A 16,219-nucleotide genomic window follows, 5' to 3' on the forward strand; every position below is an offset into this window, starting at 1 on the left:
AGATGATACATGGGATAGTTTTCCATTGCACCTTACTGGCTCTCTTGAGGGGGGAGAGACATCACATTTCAGAGGCTCATATGCAACACAGACACACACACACACACACACATAGACAAAGAAACGCTCCTATGAAAGCTTCATTAGGCCCAAGAGGGACTGATATGAAGGTTTTCTCTCGAGGTGAAGGGAATGGAAATAGAGATCAGTCTTGAGCTGAACAATGATCAGGGGAACATTACTCTACTGCAAATAACGGCACACATTATCGACACCTTAGTAAATTGTGTGTGCGTGTGTGTGCGTCTGAGTGAGAGATTTAATTTCAACAACTGCAAACTCATTTCATCGTGGGAGCTTCCCTGTGCGTGCTTTGGTATTTGTATTGTATGAGTGTGTATGTGTGGGCAGCCCTACAGATTTAAAATTCATAGAAATCCCCAAACCATTCTGTACCCATTTGCTTATTTATGCAGTCGATACATAAAACATGACTGACCCGATCTTTCACTTCCTCCCATTTCCCACATTCAATCTAAATTCAAACCAAAAAGGTGACATCCACACAGATGCAACTATTATATTTACTCAACCAATGTGAGCGGACATCCTCCTGTTTTCAACATGTGTATTTTGAACTGATACCTCAGTTGCATCCAGGTATCTGTCTCGTTTTATATGCTCATCCTCTTATTTGTAATAATTTCCAAATATCTTGTATGTGCATTATGCACTAAAAGGATTGTAAAGTCATACTTTAGTCCCAGCGGTTTTCATGGCTTTAACTGGCCTTTCAGTTCCAATTTAGGGAAATCTGAATGCCACAGCACACGTTGATATTTTGTGATATCTAACCCGAGGCAGTTCCATCGTGTTCCATCGTGACAAGAAGCCAGTGCACAAAGCAGCAGGACAGAAATTACTCTCCCGGTTTAGTGTGGAGGAACTTGACTTGGTCTGCACACTCATGACCTCAACCCAGACCCAGACGCACTGAGATAAACCAGGGGAATTGTGTTCATATACTTTTGTCAACATAGAGAACAGTGTTATAAGAGCAAAAATGGAAATATTAGGAAGAAACTTTCTCGGATTTACATTTTAAAAAAGGGCCACCACTGGCACGTCATTGGGCCTGTGGTCATCACCTGGGGATCGCCCCGCCCCCCTCCCTTACGTGTCTGCGTTGCAGGTGGCCGCCCTCTCACTACCTGGACACACTGAGTTAAAAGGTAAAGAGCTAACGGCTACTTAAACACCATCAAATCTCCTGAAAACATCACACGATAATGTTGTATCAATAGTTTTACCGGATAGTTAGCTAAAAACTGTCCGGATCCGGAGACCGTCACGTTACCTTTATTCTCGTTGGCCTGGAGGTAAACTTGGGAATAATATGTGGCGTCAATTTATGTTTAAATCGTTTATCGTCATAGAAACGTATTTTTTTTATCGTAATGGCGGCGTTTGTCTGTTACCCTGAAGCAGAATTCCGTTAAGATATCCCGGCGACTAGCGATACATTGGAAGTCAACGTTAGCTGACATGTTTTAGTTCCACGGATTTCTCCTAAAATATTTTAAATATAAAATGTTTACAGCTTGCGTTTTCAAGGGGAGCCAACTGGGTTCCCCTTGAAAAACAAGCCCACTTTGCGGTTAGCTCGTCGTTAGCTAGCGGTAGCTAACGTTAATACGTTAATGTTAACTGACGTTAGCTACACAAGCATTAGCTAACGTTAACGTTACGTGTGATCGCTTGAACGTCGTCCATCGTAGCTAGCTGCTGTACGTTTGGTGTAACGTTGCATTGATTAACACTAATAATGGGCTGGTAACAGCCCGGTCCCATTGTTAAAACTGTCAGTTTCTTTGCCACCAACGGCCCAAATATCGAACATTAAATAGACTATTTATGAACGATACAAAAGCATCAAATAGCATTTAACGTTGACCAGATTTTGCGCGACCTTAGACCGAGCGATGTGAATGAATGAGATGCTGCGGGACCCGATGCTGTTTACACGCACGTACGGGGACTATATTTTTTGTCTAGACTACTGAAATGCGATACACAACGTTTGGAGGCAAATAGTAGTTCGTGCTGGAAGGCAGCTATTTGCTAACTAATTATAATTTCGCTGCTAACAGTGTTATAAAACCTCCGCGTCGAGCCTAACAACACCCCGAACTGTTACATTATTGGACGATAAAGTAGAGCCTCTCGTATTCGTACTCTTATTGCTTTAGTAAATACGTATTCTAGTGATGGTGTTACAGTTGGCGTTTGGCGGAGCTTTGAAGTTGTAACCCTCACAGTATCTTAAAATCATTGTTTTTCTACAGGATTTGTGAAAATCATGGAATACCAAGAGGCATTTAAGTATGGTGCAACCCCGGGTGCTGCTGGAATAAGGTGAGGTGGAATAAGAAAAGTCAAAGAAAAAAAGCCTGCAGGGAAATGTCTCCAAAAGGACCTGTGGGTCACATCATCGGTCAGGCGTTAAATGAAGAAGAGAAGGAAATTACAGCTCTCAAGCATCAAATGTCAAAAATGTAGTTGGCTCTGGCAAGCATGGTGATAAATGCATGCGTTGCCAACATTAATATTGCGAAACAAATAACGAAGTAATAATGATTTGTATTGAAGCTTAAACAACGTTATATTCGCAACAAGCAAACAGGAAGACTTGTATATTTGAGATTAACTATTTTGTTTGGTAACTGCTAATATCCTGCTTTCACAATTCTTCAGCGCATCCATTGATTTGCTTTTTAGCACATGAATTCATTTCTGAATTTTTCAGCTGAATATCTGAAATTTAAAATAAGCATGTGATCTCATTTGTGCTATTTATTACATGCAGAGAAGAAAAAAGAATCCATGCATGAGTGAGACTTTACCTTCATCCTTCTTCCAACGTGGCCAGAATGTGTTCATAACTAACTGCCATTGATGTTATATTTAATTTGACATATCTGTTAAGATAGCGCTGTGAGTTTGTGGTTAAGATGTATGGTTACAATTAAAGAGGATCACTTGCTATGTTACTGTCTTAGGAAAGCTTTCCCTGCTGAGCTCCTTCTTTCCGACGACGAAGAGGAGGAAACTGCTTCAATCCCACCACTCGAAGATACACCTGGAGACAGCCTATTGGAAGATGAGGTAGAGAAATGGAAAGGTTTTTGCTAAAGTTCCCTAGCAAAGACTATATGTGAACTGTTTTGGGTTATTGAACTGAACAACAGCATATATTCTCAACATTGATCTCACATTCAGATGGTCCATCTTGTCTGTTAAGATGTGCTGACGTGTCTTAACAGCTCGATGCTGGGGCAATAAATACGTAGGCTCAAAGTTGATGAGCGAAAACCAAAATCTATCTTTTTCTAGACTGATTTTGTTTTTTCAGGATGACTGCTCTGATGACGACCACAATGCCCAGTCTCTCCATGGTACGTCGCCCACTGATTTCCGCATTGATTATATAATCATAATTTTGCTCCCTGTTGTCGCTGACACTCAATTTGTTGTCTCTAATTCTAGTTTAGTCTTCAGGGCAGTTAAGGACTTCTCCTTGAAAGCCACAGTAAATCGAACAAACCTCCTGTAATCTGGACTATTGGCTTTCCGGGCACTCCACAACCAAGTGGTGAATTGTTTTGGTCTTCTCTGTGGGGAAGACCGGAAAGCAGTCACTTTATATCTTTAGTGGAGTGAAAGGGAGGGGCGAGGACCCGAATGGTCGGTGGGTGGGTGTGCAGATGGTCGAGCCGACGGGTGGGGGGGTGCCTAGAGGAACGCTGCCATCGATTCCCCCCCCCTAAATGTGGTAAAAGTATTTTAGACTGAGTCTGTGATTGAAAACAAAACGGTTACATCAAGTAAAGAGATTTTTACTACCCGGTACAGTGCAGTAGTATCTTATTACCATATTATATACTAATGTCTAAAGGGGTTTTTCACAACATTGTGATGTCCACAATAAGTTTAATTCTTTATATGTGGCTGTGTTTGGGTTTTATTCCCGTCTTCTAGCTCGGAGATCTAACTGGCACAAGAGTCTCATGGCAGCAATAAGTAGTGAGAAGTTTGACAGCCTCCTGAAGATGTTTCCTGATTTCTACGGCTGCAAGAGCCACATGGCAGCTTTTGTCTTGTTGAGAGGTATCGTTTATCATTATATTATATACCTTTTTTAGCATACTTTCGCAAATGTCTCCCTATTGTAGATGTAATATTTAATTGGCTGTACAAAAATAAAGTCTCCATCCACATAGAAAAATATGTAATGGTGTTTTAAATAACTGATCCAAAACAGGGAAACTGCACAAGTAACATCACCACGCCTGTCAACCACAATTCTGACATTTTAAAGCCGAAGTGCTGCCTCTCTTTTGGTTATTGAGCGTCTGATCGGCTGTGACCTACGAGTCGTATCAAAGCTCAGGCAATCAAAGCTTTCAAAATGTATTGTTGAACATGTGCAATGTTTTTTTTTTCACCTCATAGTTAAATGTCCCCCGCGTACCTTTTTTCTCGACAGAACTGCTGGATACAGCAGCTGGTCCCTACCAGCATTACAAGGTGGTGGCTCTGGGAACGGGCCGTTCATGCTGCAGTGAGTGGCTTCGCTACAATGGAACCATGGTCCATGACTGCCACGCAATCATCATCGCCAGACGGGCTCTCAAAAGGTACGAAACCTGCTGATGTAACTTTCAACGAGGGCCCTAATTCACTAAATTGGAACGATAAATACTAATAATATGTATATAGCTTTTTTTGTGCTATCGATGGTGCTTCTGGTGCATCCACTGTGCCGGTGTTGGAATGGTATTTTCTTGCTTCTGTTCAGGTTTCTGTACAAACAGCTTCTGCTGTTCTTTGATGCGGATCCAAAGGCCAAGGAGATGTGTGTTTTTGAGAGAAGTGCAGACGGCCCCCAGCTTCAGCTCAAACCCAAGACCAGTCTGCATCTCTACACCAATCAGTGTCCTGCAGGAGCAGCTAACAGCTTCTACTTTAAGTATTGTTTTTGTTTTATTTCCTTCTAGCGATATTCTCTAGAGTTTTTCAGAGATGCAACGGGACAATAGAAATTCCAAAACAGTAGATCTTGCTTGGGACGATGGTATCATCCTTCAAAGGTTGTGAAACATGTTGTCATTATTAGTTTCCTTAAGATAATAATGCATACTGTCCTCTTTAGGGGCCGTGTGAATATTTGGACGACTATGAAGCTGCAGTATCACTCCCAGGGCCTGCTGGTCCCTGTGCCCAACCTTGACCCGAGTATGTGGGGGGCCAAAGTCTGCTGCATGTCCGGTAGTGACAAACTCTGCCGCTGGACCGTCACCGGGTTGCAGGGTGCACTGCTGAGCCACTTCATCCAGCCCCTCTACATCAGCAGCATGGTGCTAGGTAAAGAGACGGAAAGTTGATGGATTGCTATGTTGCTGCTTTGAATTTTATATAGGGAGCCTTCAAAGGAACTATTAAACATTTAAGGAAACGCCCTGATTTGTATTATTTCAGCAATAGTTATCTAGGAAAACTCTTGCATACTAAATATAAGCTGAGGAATAGTTCCAAAAAGTGAAAGTGTATTTTCTTACATGTGATGTAACAGAGGTGAGCTTGGTTTTGGTAGCTGAAATGGAGAAAGTAATCTTAAAAGATTTTAATGTGAAATTAGATGTCATTTCACATGGATTAATTGGTTCCACCTGTTTGAAAAGATTTTCTTGTTGTTTATTTAGCCGGTCAGAAGCTTTTAAATGAGGACGTGTCAGAAATCACCAACATGCGACTGGGTGATTGCTGGGAAGACGTTCTGCCGCCATCCTACAAAAAACACAACATCTTCTGTCTCTATGGCGACTACGTGGGGCCCAGCAGCAGCACCTCCAAGCATGACAACCTCAGCATCAACTGGTGCCTCGGAGACAAGGACGTTGAAGTTCTGGACAGCGGAAAAGGCTTCATCATCGGCGGGTAGGATACAAACCTGTTTACAAGAACTCAACAGCTTTTTTGCACATGGGCATGATGTTAAAATTTCCCTCATTTTAAGATGTAAAGAAACCTAAGCTCATCCCTGCCTTCAACCTTTGTGATGTGCTGGGCTGGGCTGGCAGAGAGCTTAGACCTCATTTACACTCCTGCAGCCGGTTCCATGGAGGAAGTACAACTGCTGGCAGGGCGTGATGCAGTTTGCTTATTTGACAGTCTGAGAGACGCCCGGGGCTCCTGCCATCTCTGGCAACTGCTGATGTCCAGTAGCTAGAATGCGACACAGACGTGGCTCTCACTGGAGGCCGCATTGTCCTTGAGCAGAGATTACAGCCCAGAATAGATTTGAGATCTTGCTTTGCCGCGTGCAGCATTGCTCTGTATTTCAGCTTCTGTCCTGCAGCCTGAACCATTTGTTTTATGAGCGACAGCGGTTTTAAGTGTCAGGGTTTTTACACAATAACCCATAAATAGGAAATGAAAAAAGAGAATACATTTAAGGGGAAGAAATACAGAACCTACAGCGTGTAGGGTGAGGTGAGGAGAAATCCAAAGAATGGTAAAAACACCTACTAACAAAAACATTCAAATTATTTTCAATCACTGACGCTCTTAATTGCTTCTTAAACGTCTTGACTTGCACCAAAATCTCTTGAATTCTGTGTGGAAAAATACATTATATGTACAATATATTGTTTAACAACGAGAGCCTATTTGCTGTAGGCATTGTCGTGGTGAGCTATTCTATCCCCTCTTACAGCCATCTCAAAAATAGTGTTTGAGGTGAATGGCTTTAAGAACAAGGCACTAAACGCAGTGCACAAACACGCTTTACCTTTGCAGCCTGTAGGCTTACGAGTGGATACTGGAAGCAGCACCAGCGACCCCTCAGGGCGCCGCATTAACTGGCTAGCTTCTTTAGGAATCACTGCTGAGGGATGTTACACTTACTGCAAAACGCAAAGGCTGGAATTTCCTGTAGCAGAGATAATAACCACAGCGGCTTTTGTTATTTATTGGTTTGTCTACATTTAACAACACAGGTGGCAAATGGTGCAGGATTCAAGAATCTTTAAAACAGACGTTGTGACGTTGGATAATATATTATACAGTGTATGAAAGACTATTAATTCAAGAGTAGCCTTTCATTGGACTCTTTTTTTTTTTTTTTTCTCTCTCTCTTTTCCCCCAGATCTCCATATGTGAGCGGGACCGGCTTCTCCAGCAGACTTTGCAAGAGAGCCCTCTACAGTTATTTCCTCCGAGTTGCAGAGCTGAGTGAGCAGAGCTATCTGCTGGATCTCCCCACCTACCGCAGCGTCAAGGTGGGTGTCAGCTAGAGATGACTACACGTGTCTTAATGGTGTTTATATATCATTTATTAGATCACAGTGACTCATTAGGTTGTATATGGTTTGTTTTCTAGGCGGAAGCCGCCGTCTACCAGAAAGTCAAAGATCTGGTCAAGCAACGGTTTCTGAGCAATCGTGCAGGTCCTTGGATTTCAAAAGAGCTGGTGGACTGCTTTGGCTCTTGAATGTGCCCTCGGTAACATTGCACGAAGACGTTTTAGTTCCTCTGGATGTTTTGTTTACTGCTGTTTGTGCCAAACTTCATTTAGCAGCTGTTCACAGTAAGTTTAGTTTTCTGTATAATGTTGCTCTTTTCAGTTTGTGCAGGTGCCCCTACCGTCCTGCACCACCAAGAAGTTGTCAGTTTGAGTTGGTTGTTGGCTAAAAGAAACATGGTGTTTAAGCATAGATAACTTTTCTTTCTTGATGTCAAGTAAAATTGGGTTGCAATATGATTCAGGATGACATTTGTATCCAAGTAGTTTGTGTTCTTGTGCCACCCAATAAATTCAACCGTCCAGGCACTTGTCCAGGGTTTACATAAATAGTATCTCATTATAACGGGATCAGATTAAACTCTGGCAAACTGGGGAATGTTCCTGGTGTAAAATGTTATAATATTTTACTTTATTAGTTGCCCATTTGACAGCACACATTGTTTTATCAATATCACAAGCAGTTTTTTTTGTTTTAACTAATCATTATGAAGTAGATGTCGATTGCACAGTGATGGTTATTGAATAGTAACACCTTCAATTTAAGATTGGGTCACTGCTTCACTTTGGACTTCTGTTTGCTAAAGAAGATCTGGCAAAATGAAGGCTTGATTTACAGCCCACGGTAGTTGTCCGATTGTGCCATTATTGTTATTGTAAAGACAAAGAAGAGCACATAGAGTGGGAGGCTCTGTAGACACTTATACTTACACAATATATAGAATATTAGTTCAACTGGAACTTACACGCCGCACAAACCTCGGACTTCAAATACTCTGCTAGTTGATAAATAAAAATGGAAACGTAATTTTGTGAAGTCTGTTTCCAGCCTCTTGGTGTGCAAATGGTGAGCTGTTTTCAAGGCCCTACGGTTCATTAAAACCCCACCAGACTAACTCAAACTTTATGGGGAGAAGTTCATGGAGTGTGGATTCCAGAGACGTCTCCACGATGCCAACAATCCTCTCCAGTCGTATATTCAAAACCTCTATTTTATGAACAAGGCGGTCCATTCAATGATGGAGTGCTAATCTCTTCATAATCTCATCAAAGTGATCAAGGACCCATTTTTGGGCCACAAATTGAGGTGAAACGGGAACACGTCGAGCCCTTCCATCGTCTTGAGGTCAAATTTGTATTATTTCCTCATACAAACCGATGCCACAGCCTATTGTCGCCACGGCTCCACTCACCAGTTGCTTGGCAACCATTTCCTCCTTGGAACAGAATCAACCACTCGTGTCTAAATAATTACAGGCTCTTTTACAATATTTAGCGAAAACAATAGAATTGCATGGTAAAATGATCTAATGAAGCTGGAATACAAAGCCATGAATGTCACATCTGTGGTCTTTATTCAAGTACAATACACGTCAATGCTGCAGTGTCAGTTTCTAACACTCCCATGATAGTTTCTAGCATGTCTGCATATGTCTGCTCCTGTGTCTCTTATCTTTGTTCCTGCTGGACAAGCAAGTGATTCCTCCATCCAGGTGTCTGGTTCATCTCCCTGTGGGAAGGCAGAGCATCTGGAGCCACGGTGCTTCTCTGGGCACGAGGGAGAGCCAGGGAATTCACAAAAAGGCCTAAAAGATTAAACATCCGCAAACAATTTAGGTGTGTGGAAAAAAACAAACAGGTTTTCTCGTGTGTAGTTTGAGAATACGTGACTGGAAGTTGAACCCAAAGTGAGCTGTCGGATGGCAAAGGAAACCTCTTGAGGAAATGACAATCCTGTCCTTTCAGGCTCCTTTACCAAAGTGTTCATGTAATTATTTAATGTCCGTGTCATTGATGAACGCAGTGACCTTCACAGGGATTCTAGCAGCCTCTTCTTATTTAGTCAGACTAAATCTGATTGTAATCATTTCAAACTAATCTAAGATGAATTACAACATTTGATAGAACACTTTGAATGTTGCGTGTGCTAAGATGATATTTATGGTGGAGAGTTTGTATTAATTATTAAGTATGAATAAGCTTTGCTCACCCAAGTTTGGTCTCTTGCAGGATGAGGTTCTCTGGCTGGAGTCGGAGGAAGCCGATGTGCTGTCTGTGGAGCTGGACTTGACCGAGCAGACCGATGGTACTAATGCTCTTGGAGGATTTGATTTGGGTCTGGTTATTACTCCAATTGAGGCAGAATGGCTCCACTCTGGAAAATCAGAAATCACAAAATAAAGCCCAGATTTGCCTGCATTGTAATTGAATAACATCTCTGCCTTCATTAACAGTGATTATATGATACAATCACGTCATACGATGTGGGGCTTCCATACCAGAGTGCTCATCAAGTCGGAAACGTCCAAAGCAGAGGTGAATCCTCCACTGTTTGCGGACATTTTCCTTCATCAGACAGTGGAAGAGGAAGATGAAAAGTCCTGGAAAACCAAATAAAAAGGGCTGAACAACTCATTTGTTCTAACGCCCCCTTGAGCAAGGCATTGCAGTGTAAGAAGTAAGTGGCCGGCTGTTGTTGCGACACTCTCAGAGGAAGAAGAAAGCATAACAAACACCAGTGGAGCTAAAGGCAGTTAAGAAACCGTTGCATCAGATTCCCTTCTTCTTTTAACCGATTTCCTCTGAACTGTGTGTGTCAACCGAAATGTTGAGGAAATCGCCATTTGCGGTTCGTCAACCTTCCCTCAATTTATTTACCGCTATCCTGAGCGTAGATGCCACCTCTGTGTGTACCAATGATGCTTATATGACATTCCATCATCCAGCAGCATCTTTTGGTGAAACGTAAAAACCTTGCAGGGTGTTGAGTCCAGCGAAGAGGTACAGCAGAAGCACTCTGGCCGGCCCCCAGGTGAAGAAGCCGAGCGTCCACGTCAGTCCGAGCAGCAGCGTGAGGCTGGCCACTCCCTTCAGGTCGTGCACCAGTCCGCTGCGGGTCCCAGCCGGGCTGTTGGCTCGCATGTGGCGAATCTGGATCAGCACAACCACAAAGACCTGGAAGGAGATGCGACAGAAGGCTGGATTCAATCGAAACAATTCTACATTTTAAATATAAGTAGGCTGGTGATCTTTAACGAGGTATTAATTGGAGGATTGTTGAGTTTAGAATATTAAATATAAAGGCTGTTGTGGCTGTCGAGCGTTGTCAGGACGAAGCGCTGTCTAATTGTAGATGTTGCTTCATATAATACAAATGTGTGTATATAGAAATGGAATTATAATGTTGGAATTATTTACCGCAATGTTGAAGAGAAAGACCAGCAACGCGTAGGCAACGACAGACACGTAGAACGTCACGTTGTCCTGAAGCCAACAGCTGAGGGAACAATGGTTTCAATGAGAAAATGGAAAGTAACACAAGTAGGAATGGCTTAAAACTTGGAATCTGGATTTCATATGACAACTCTTTCAGTTCGGCCCTTCAACACGCAAGAGCGTCTTACATTAACAAGAAGGTGGAGCAAAATGTGACATCTGAGGGGAAAAAGTGTGCTTAAGATGTGTAGGTCAACACTATATAGACCTTTAATCAGATAAGAAGAAAGAAAAAATAATTAAAAACATTATGCACTTAACTCTAGTTGCTTTAATATTCCTGTTTAATACGTTAGTTGCTTTTGGATGTGAGTTGGTATTTGCTTTAACAGTTAATGACCAAAGAGTGTAATTTATACTCATTGATCTTTACTGCTGATCGAACCCTGTGCTTTTCAAATAAACCCCCCAAGACAAACAGAAAATCTCACAAGCTGTCAGAGTCGCCCAACAGCTCCAAGCCGCTGGGAGCATCGGCGTAGAGGCGACTGCCGTAGGCCTCTCTGTCCACCACGAGCACCAGGACGCAGATCACCAGAGGGATCCCTGGAGGACCAGTGCAGCGACAGGGTTACAATTGACTCCCGCGAAGGCGAGGCTCGTGAAAAAAAACATTTGTTCAACGCCGACGTCTAATCGGAGTGCGTTTTGGGCCCGAAGGCGAGCCGACAGCCAGCGGATCACGTGGCTCACCCCATCCCAGAGCGCAGAACTTGAGGATGTAGGACGGCACGTAGACGTTGAAGACTTTGACGAGCGCAAAGTACATGTTGACGGCTTCTAATCCCATCCAGGTGAACGACGCCAGCAGGAAGTAGTGCAACGTGGACGCCGCGGCCACACACAGGCCATAAACGCCCCAGGAGGACAGCCAGGAGTTGACCAGGAACACCATGTTCAGGCCCAGCAGCGCCAGGGAGAGGTTGATGAGGATCTGAGAGGGGTAGTCTCGACGGAGCTTTCTGACAACGGGACGGAGATGAAGCGTGAGGGAAGATCAGAGCGCGTATGTGGTCACACCTCACTCGTCCTTGCTATCTAACTAAGGGTCAAATGTATCCGCTCTAGTGCTGAACTGGTCACTGATCAGCAGTGTTCATGTGCTGCGCCGGCGCGGAGGGAAAAAAAACGAGACAACTCTGCGTTCTGGGGTCTCACTCGAAGGCCGTGTAGGTGAGAACGGTGATTCCCAAGAACACCGACGAGACGCCGCAGCCGGCGTAGGTGATGATGGTCAGGATCTGCTCGTTAGCCGCGTCCAGCCGCGTCCTGGAGACGTCCTAGACGCACAGACGACAACGGTGACTGTCCTCGCAGTACTACGAGGACAAAACTAGCAGGAGGACCACTCAGTAGTAATAGTACTAAAAACACTACTGCTACTAGTAGTAGTGACGCTGCAACTGATATTACTACTCTTTTTATACTGCTAGTACTACCAGTACCACAACTACGTCTTATACTACTACTAATATTATTACAAAGAATGTTTAAATCATCTCAGCTTTTCTTATTTCTGTCTTTTCAGCCATTTTTCAAATTCATTTCAGCTTTTAGCTTTCTGGCTGCTTTCAGCATCACTGCACTGAAGGTTGTGCTTGATTTGAAAGCATTCTGTCACTAGAGGATAGGAAGCTCTTCTTACAGAGACTTGGACTAATCCAGAATAATGAATTTGGGTCAGACTTAGTGGTATTAGTTCATTTGCATACATTTCGCTCTGATCTCCCTCTGCTGGTACATTTGGGTCGGAACACTTCTCTGGGCCGTGAGCTACAAAAGCGATCAAAGTGCCCTACCAGAAGAACTCCGAAGTGCGTGAGATGATCACACAGGCACGTCGTGTAGTCGGAGCTGCTGTTGGATATCCTGCAGCCGTGATCGTCCCAGCCTCCGAGTCCTTCTGCGGGGACGACACAGACGTTTAGAATCACACGCTTCCTGCAGCGGTGAAAGTGGTGATTAAGAGCAGGACCTACGGTTTTTATTGAAGTTCCAGTACACACACTGCACGTCCTTATGGAGCTTTGACACAGGTGCAAATGTAAAGCTTTTGTCAATCAAAGTCATTCATCCCAGTTTTACGTTCTTCAGAAGTTAGCCATGTTTTATGAGCAGAGTGGATCCTACTGTATTGGGAACGAGATGGCGGAGCGTGACCCTGACGTCTTGGTCCAGGTCTTTGACCGGGGCGCTGGCGTTGGTCACGCTGGCTGACACCACAAAGGTGTTGAGGCTCCGCCCCTTTTGGCTCTCCTGAAAGTAATGACGCGACGCAGGTGCAGGTTTGCTTCTCTGAACATAACGCCTTAGTGTAAATAAAACACTGATGTTTCAAACACACATTCGCGTGGAATCGCATGTTCCCCCTTTTTGGTCTTTGACCGATCCATTGAACACGGTTCACCTTGAAGAGCATCGGGATGCCGAAGAACTGAAACTTGACCCGCGCTGGGGGGCTCTGGGCCGAGCCGCTCTGCGGGAAGCTGTGCTGCAGGGCAGACGGCAGGAAGATGAAAGCCACCGTGCCGTTGAAGGGAGACTTGTTGATGAATATCTGCAACATGGAGGGAAATGTATGCATTCACCTTTTTTTTTTTAAAGGCACAGTCAACATGACGGGGGAGGGAGGAGGGGGGGGGGGGCGTTGTGGGTTGCTGTTACTTCACTCACCTCTGGCTTCGTGCCGGCGCGGTCAGACGACACCCCGAAGGTCAAACTGCTAAACTGTCCAGGAACCACATCCACCACCGACATGGCAATGGCAGGAGCCACCAGAGTGAAGGAGCCCTGGTAGTCCACCATCACGTCTCCTACAGCATCCGTTATGTTCAGGATGCTGGTGGGGAGCACAGATCAGGGTGACCAGATGATAAACAGAGAGACGAATTGAAGAGGTCGCGCTCTCACGTGTTGGTAAAAGGCAGCAGGTCGCTGTCAGACTCCAGGATGTCGGAGAGGGTGTCGATAAGAGCCTGGCCCAGGTTCGGTGTGACCCTGCTGAGGTTTACAACGTCCTGCAGCTTGTTGAGGATGGTGAGCAGCTCCTGGTAGTTGAGTGCTGAATGGTCTCTGAGCAAAGCCTCGATCATCACCACCACGTCCAGTGCGTTGTCTGCAGGTAAATGACACAACTGGTTGTTGGTTTGGGAATTTAAAACGTGCAAAACTGTTCCTCTGCTGGCTGATTCTTTGGACTTGTGTAATTGATTCTATTAGAATTACTAACGGTGCAGACAAAAAGTAAAAAACGTGCGTATCAGACCAGCAGTGACTTCGACGTGATCCAGATCAGGGATGGTCTCCACCACCCGGTGACAGTCTTTCAAGTCCGGAGCGAGCCAGTTGGTATTGAGGCACAGTTTACTGAGGGGGGGGGGGGGGGCAGGAGGAGAGGGTCTCTAAATTGTTGTTTTTTCTTCTTCTATTTAACTTACAGTTGATGCATCCACTCTTTCAGTCGGTAATTCATGCTTCCATGAGTCTCGCTCAAGCAGAAGATGCACAGGTGTTTGATCTGGCGTTTAATCCGCAATTAACCCCAAACCGCCTCTTGATTAATGATTTTACAGCACAGCCTTAGGTGATGAGTGGCCATCAATAAAAACCTTTCCAACACACAGGGTCTTGGACACAGTGACACAGCAAATTCAAAATATGTACCGACGGAGGTAATCGACGACCAGTAGAACTGTATTTATTCATGTGTTAAATTTGTGTGGACGCTGTCCACCTGCTGAATACACAAAGACACTTTATGAGGAGTTATTTGCAGGTAACGAGTTCAGTGAAAAAGCAGCAACAACAGGAAGCGTTCGATATACTGGCGTTCACCTGCTTTAGTGCTCGTAAACATCAGAAAATGTCACTTAGCCAATTTATTGTGTATTTACGAATTTGGTAAGCTTTCTTTGGTAAGTGGAAATGATTCCTACTCAAAGAAGAGAAGAGTAATCTGGAGAAAAACCACGAGTTTGGTGTAAGTTTCAGTGATATTCAGCAGACAACTCTTACTATGTTTCAAGTTTTCAATTTTGATTCATTAGAAGAAAATTATCCCGTCACACACCCAGCAAATAAGTACAAAACAAATCTTTTGTCGGTTTGAATATGTTTTGATCCTGTAACTATATTCAAGCAGGCGGGTATTAAAAATGAAGAAATAAAGCGTGTGTGCTCACCAGAGGCGAGTGGCGTTGCGTTGAGGGTTTTTGGGGCACGGCCTACTTGCAATTGTTCCTCCTGAAGTATACGGCCACTGAAACAGTCCTCTCCGCGTCAGCCGGGTTTCTGCGTTGCACTTCAGTATCACTGAAAAACGGTGGGAGGATGTTGAAAATAGAAAAGATTAATTGTTTCAAGACAATCTCGTCTTTACTTAACAGACCTTATCACTTGTTAAGTGCATTTTATTCAGTTTCAAATTGTTATACTCTTCAACTTTTATTGAATATGAACCTAACTCACAAATTTGGCTTATCTGTATGTCCTCGGTTGCTATGGAGATCGATCCGTCGCTATAAGGCACCAGCAGTGGGTGTCGTATCTGCTCTTCCGTTTCCTGTGTGTCTGACGGCAACATCATGACCCGGACCTGGAAAATACAGCTCTCTCTGCAGTCCGTGAAATAGTTAGTTATTGTTTGCAAAGGCCTTTGCATGAGTTACTCATAATATAACTTTTCAGGAAATATCATGTTCTTTGAATGGATATATTTCATTTATGAATTTCAAAGCTGAATTTGAGTGAAATTGTGCAGCGCCACGTGATCCATACCTAGAAACTTTGCGCGCAAACACCTGAAAGAAATACAAATATTGATAACTTTGTATATGCTTATTTTGAAGATACTATTCAATAATTTAACTTCTAAACATCTGCTTACCCTTGAAAAATATTTTACCATTACAGGTTTTACTGGAAAACGGTTTTACACCGTCACCCGAAATAAAATTCTCAAATGATGTAGCAAAACACTTTTCATAAAAATGTTGAATGTTAAATGGATAGTTATCACAAAAATACACTTATTTTTTCTTTGCAGACAATTTATACCGCTCTAATGTCTCTACATTGACTGTGGAACTACAGATACTTAGCTTAGCTTGCAAAGTTGGGATTCTCGCTTTATTTCAACGTGCAAATAATTGCATATAATCAGAGTTGCATTTGTGACAGGAGAGCTTTTTATGTTTACTTACGCTGTCATATGTAGAGAAGTTTGCAGGCAGTTTGGGATGATGTCTGGAAGGGAGATCAGTCACTAAAATGTTTCATGCGTGGTGAGTCGAGGGTGTAGCAGCTTCATCACATACTGTACCTTTGAACTTTGGGGAGCAGCTGGAAGTCAAGCACCACCAT

General features: G+C 43.6%; 3 protein-coding genes across 4 annotated transcripts; 1 reads left to right on the top strand and 2 right to left on the bottom strand.

Moving 5' to 3' along the window:
- The first annotated feature begins 878 nt into the window (after window positions 1-878).
- On the top strand, window positions 879-8,399 carry adad2 (adenosine deaminase domain containing 2). 2 transcript variants are annotated; one of them, XM_040182879.2, is made up of 11 exons: window positions 879-1,232; window positions 2,346-2,415; window positions 3,060-3,165; window positions 3,413-3,455; window positions 4,039-4,167; window positions 4,547-4,697; window positions 4,859-5,029; window positions 5,213-5,424; window positions 5,763-5,997; window positions 7,208-7,340; window positions 7,442-8,399. In XM_040182879.2, the coding sequence occupies exons 2-11, from the start codon at window positions 2,360-2,362 to the stop codon at window positions 7,550-7,552; spliced, it is 1,347 nt and encodes a 448-aa protein (XP_040038813.2). In that variant the 5' UTR covers window positions 879-1,232; window positions 2,346-2,359; the 3' UTR covers window positions 7,553-8,399. The 2 variants fall into 2 exon arrangements, with proteins under 2 accessions (XP_040038813.2, XP_040038814.2); XM_040182880.2 differs by having other exon boundaries at window positions 1,097-1,379.
- A 515-nt stretch (window positions 8,400-8,914) lies between these two features.
- On the bottom strand, window positions 8,915-13,057 carry adgrg4b (adhesion G protein-coupled receptor G4b). Its single transcript, XM_078105172.1, has 10 exons — window positions 12,838-13,057; window positions 12,658-12,761; window positions 12,017-12,138; window positions 11,552-11,820; window positions 11,290-11,404; window positions 10,781-10,859; window positions 10,336-10,537; window positions 9,862-9,963; window positions 9,573-9,737; window positions 8,915-9,168 (listed from the first exon to the last, which is right to left on the bottom strand). Exons 1-10 carry the CDS (start codon window positions 12,926-12,928, stop codon window positions 9,032-9,034), a joined length of 1,386 nt encoding a protein of 461 aa, XP_077961298.1. The 5' UTR covers window positions 12,929-13,057; the 3' UTR covers window positions 8,915-9,031.
- Window positions 12,956-15,623, bottom strand: LOC144410184 (adhesion G-protein coupled receptor G4-like). Its single transcript, XM_078105062.1, has 7 exons — window positions 15,326-15,623; window positions 15,040-15,169; window positions 14,124-14,224; window positions 13,769-13,973; window positions 13,532-13,697; window positions 13,266-13,415; window positions 12,956-13,114 (listed from the first exon to the last, which is right to left on the bottom strand). The coding sequence occupies exons 1-7, from the start codon at window positions 15,516-15,518 to the stop codon at window positions 12,956-12,958; spliced, it is 1,104 nt and encodes a 367-aa protein (XP_077961188.1). The 5' UTR covers window positions 15,519-15,623.
- Window positions 15,624-16,219: the final 596 nt, after the last annotated feature.

This window comes from Gasterosteus aculeatus, chromosome 7 (assembly GCF_964276395.1).
Source record: "Gasterosteus aculeatus chromosome 7, fGasAcu3.hap1.1, whole genome shotgun sequence".
In the NCBI taxonomy this organism is placed as follows: Eukaryota; Metazoa; Chordata; class Actinopteri; order Perciformes; family Gasterosteidae; genus Gasterosteus; species Gasterosteus aculeatus.

Coding starts and splice junctions, on each gene's coding strand:
- adad2 (XM_040182879.2), top strand. CDS start 2,360: ATGGAATACCAAGAGGCATTTAAGTATGGTGCAACCCCGGGTGCTGCT. Junction 2,416..3,059: donor CCGGGTGCTGCTGGAATAAG/GTGAGGTGGAAT, acceptor TTACTGTCTTAG/GAAAGCTTTCCCTGCTGAGC. Junction 5,425..5,762: donor CATCAGCAGCATGGTGCTAG/GTAAAGAGACGG, acceptor TTGTTTATTTAG/CCGGTCAGAAGCTTTTAAAT.
- adgrg4b (XM_078105172.1), bottom strand. CDS start 12,928: ATGACTTTGATTGACAAAAGCTTTACATTTGCACCTGTGTCAAAGCTC. Junction 10,538..10,780: donor TCTTTCTCTTCAACATTGCG/GTAAATAATTCC, acceptor ATCTCCTTCCAG/GTCTTTGTGGTTGTGCTGAT. Junction 9,169..9,572: donor CTGCAAGAGACCAAACTTGG/GTGAGCAAAGCT, acceptor TTAATCTTTTAG/GCCTTTTTGTGAATTCCCTG.
- LOC144410184 (XM_078105062.1), bottom strand. CDS start 15,518: ATGCAAAGGCCTTTGCAAACAATAACTAACTATTTCACGGACTGCAGA. Junction 14,225..15,039: donor CGCAACGCCACTCGCCTCTG/GTGAGCACACAC, acceptor CCCCCCCCTCAG/TAAACTGTGCCTCAATACCA. Junction 13,115..13,265: donor GCATCCCGATGCTCTTCAAG/GTGAACCGTGTT, acceptor CATTACTTTCAG/GAGAGCCAAAAGGGGCGGAG.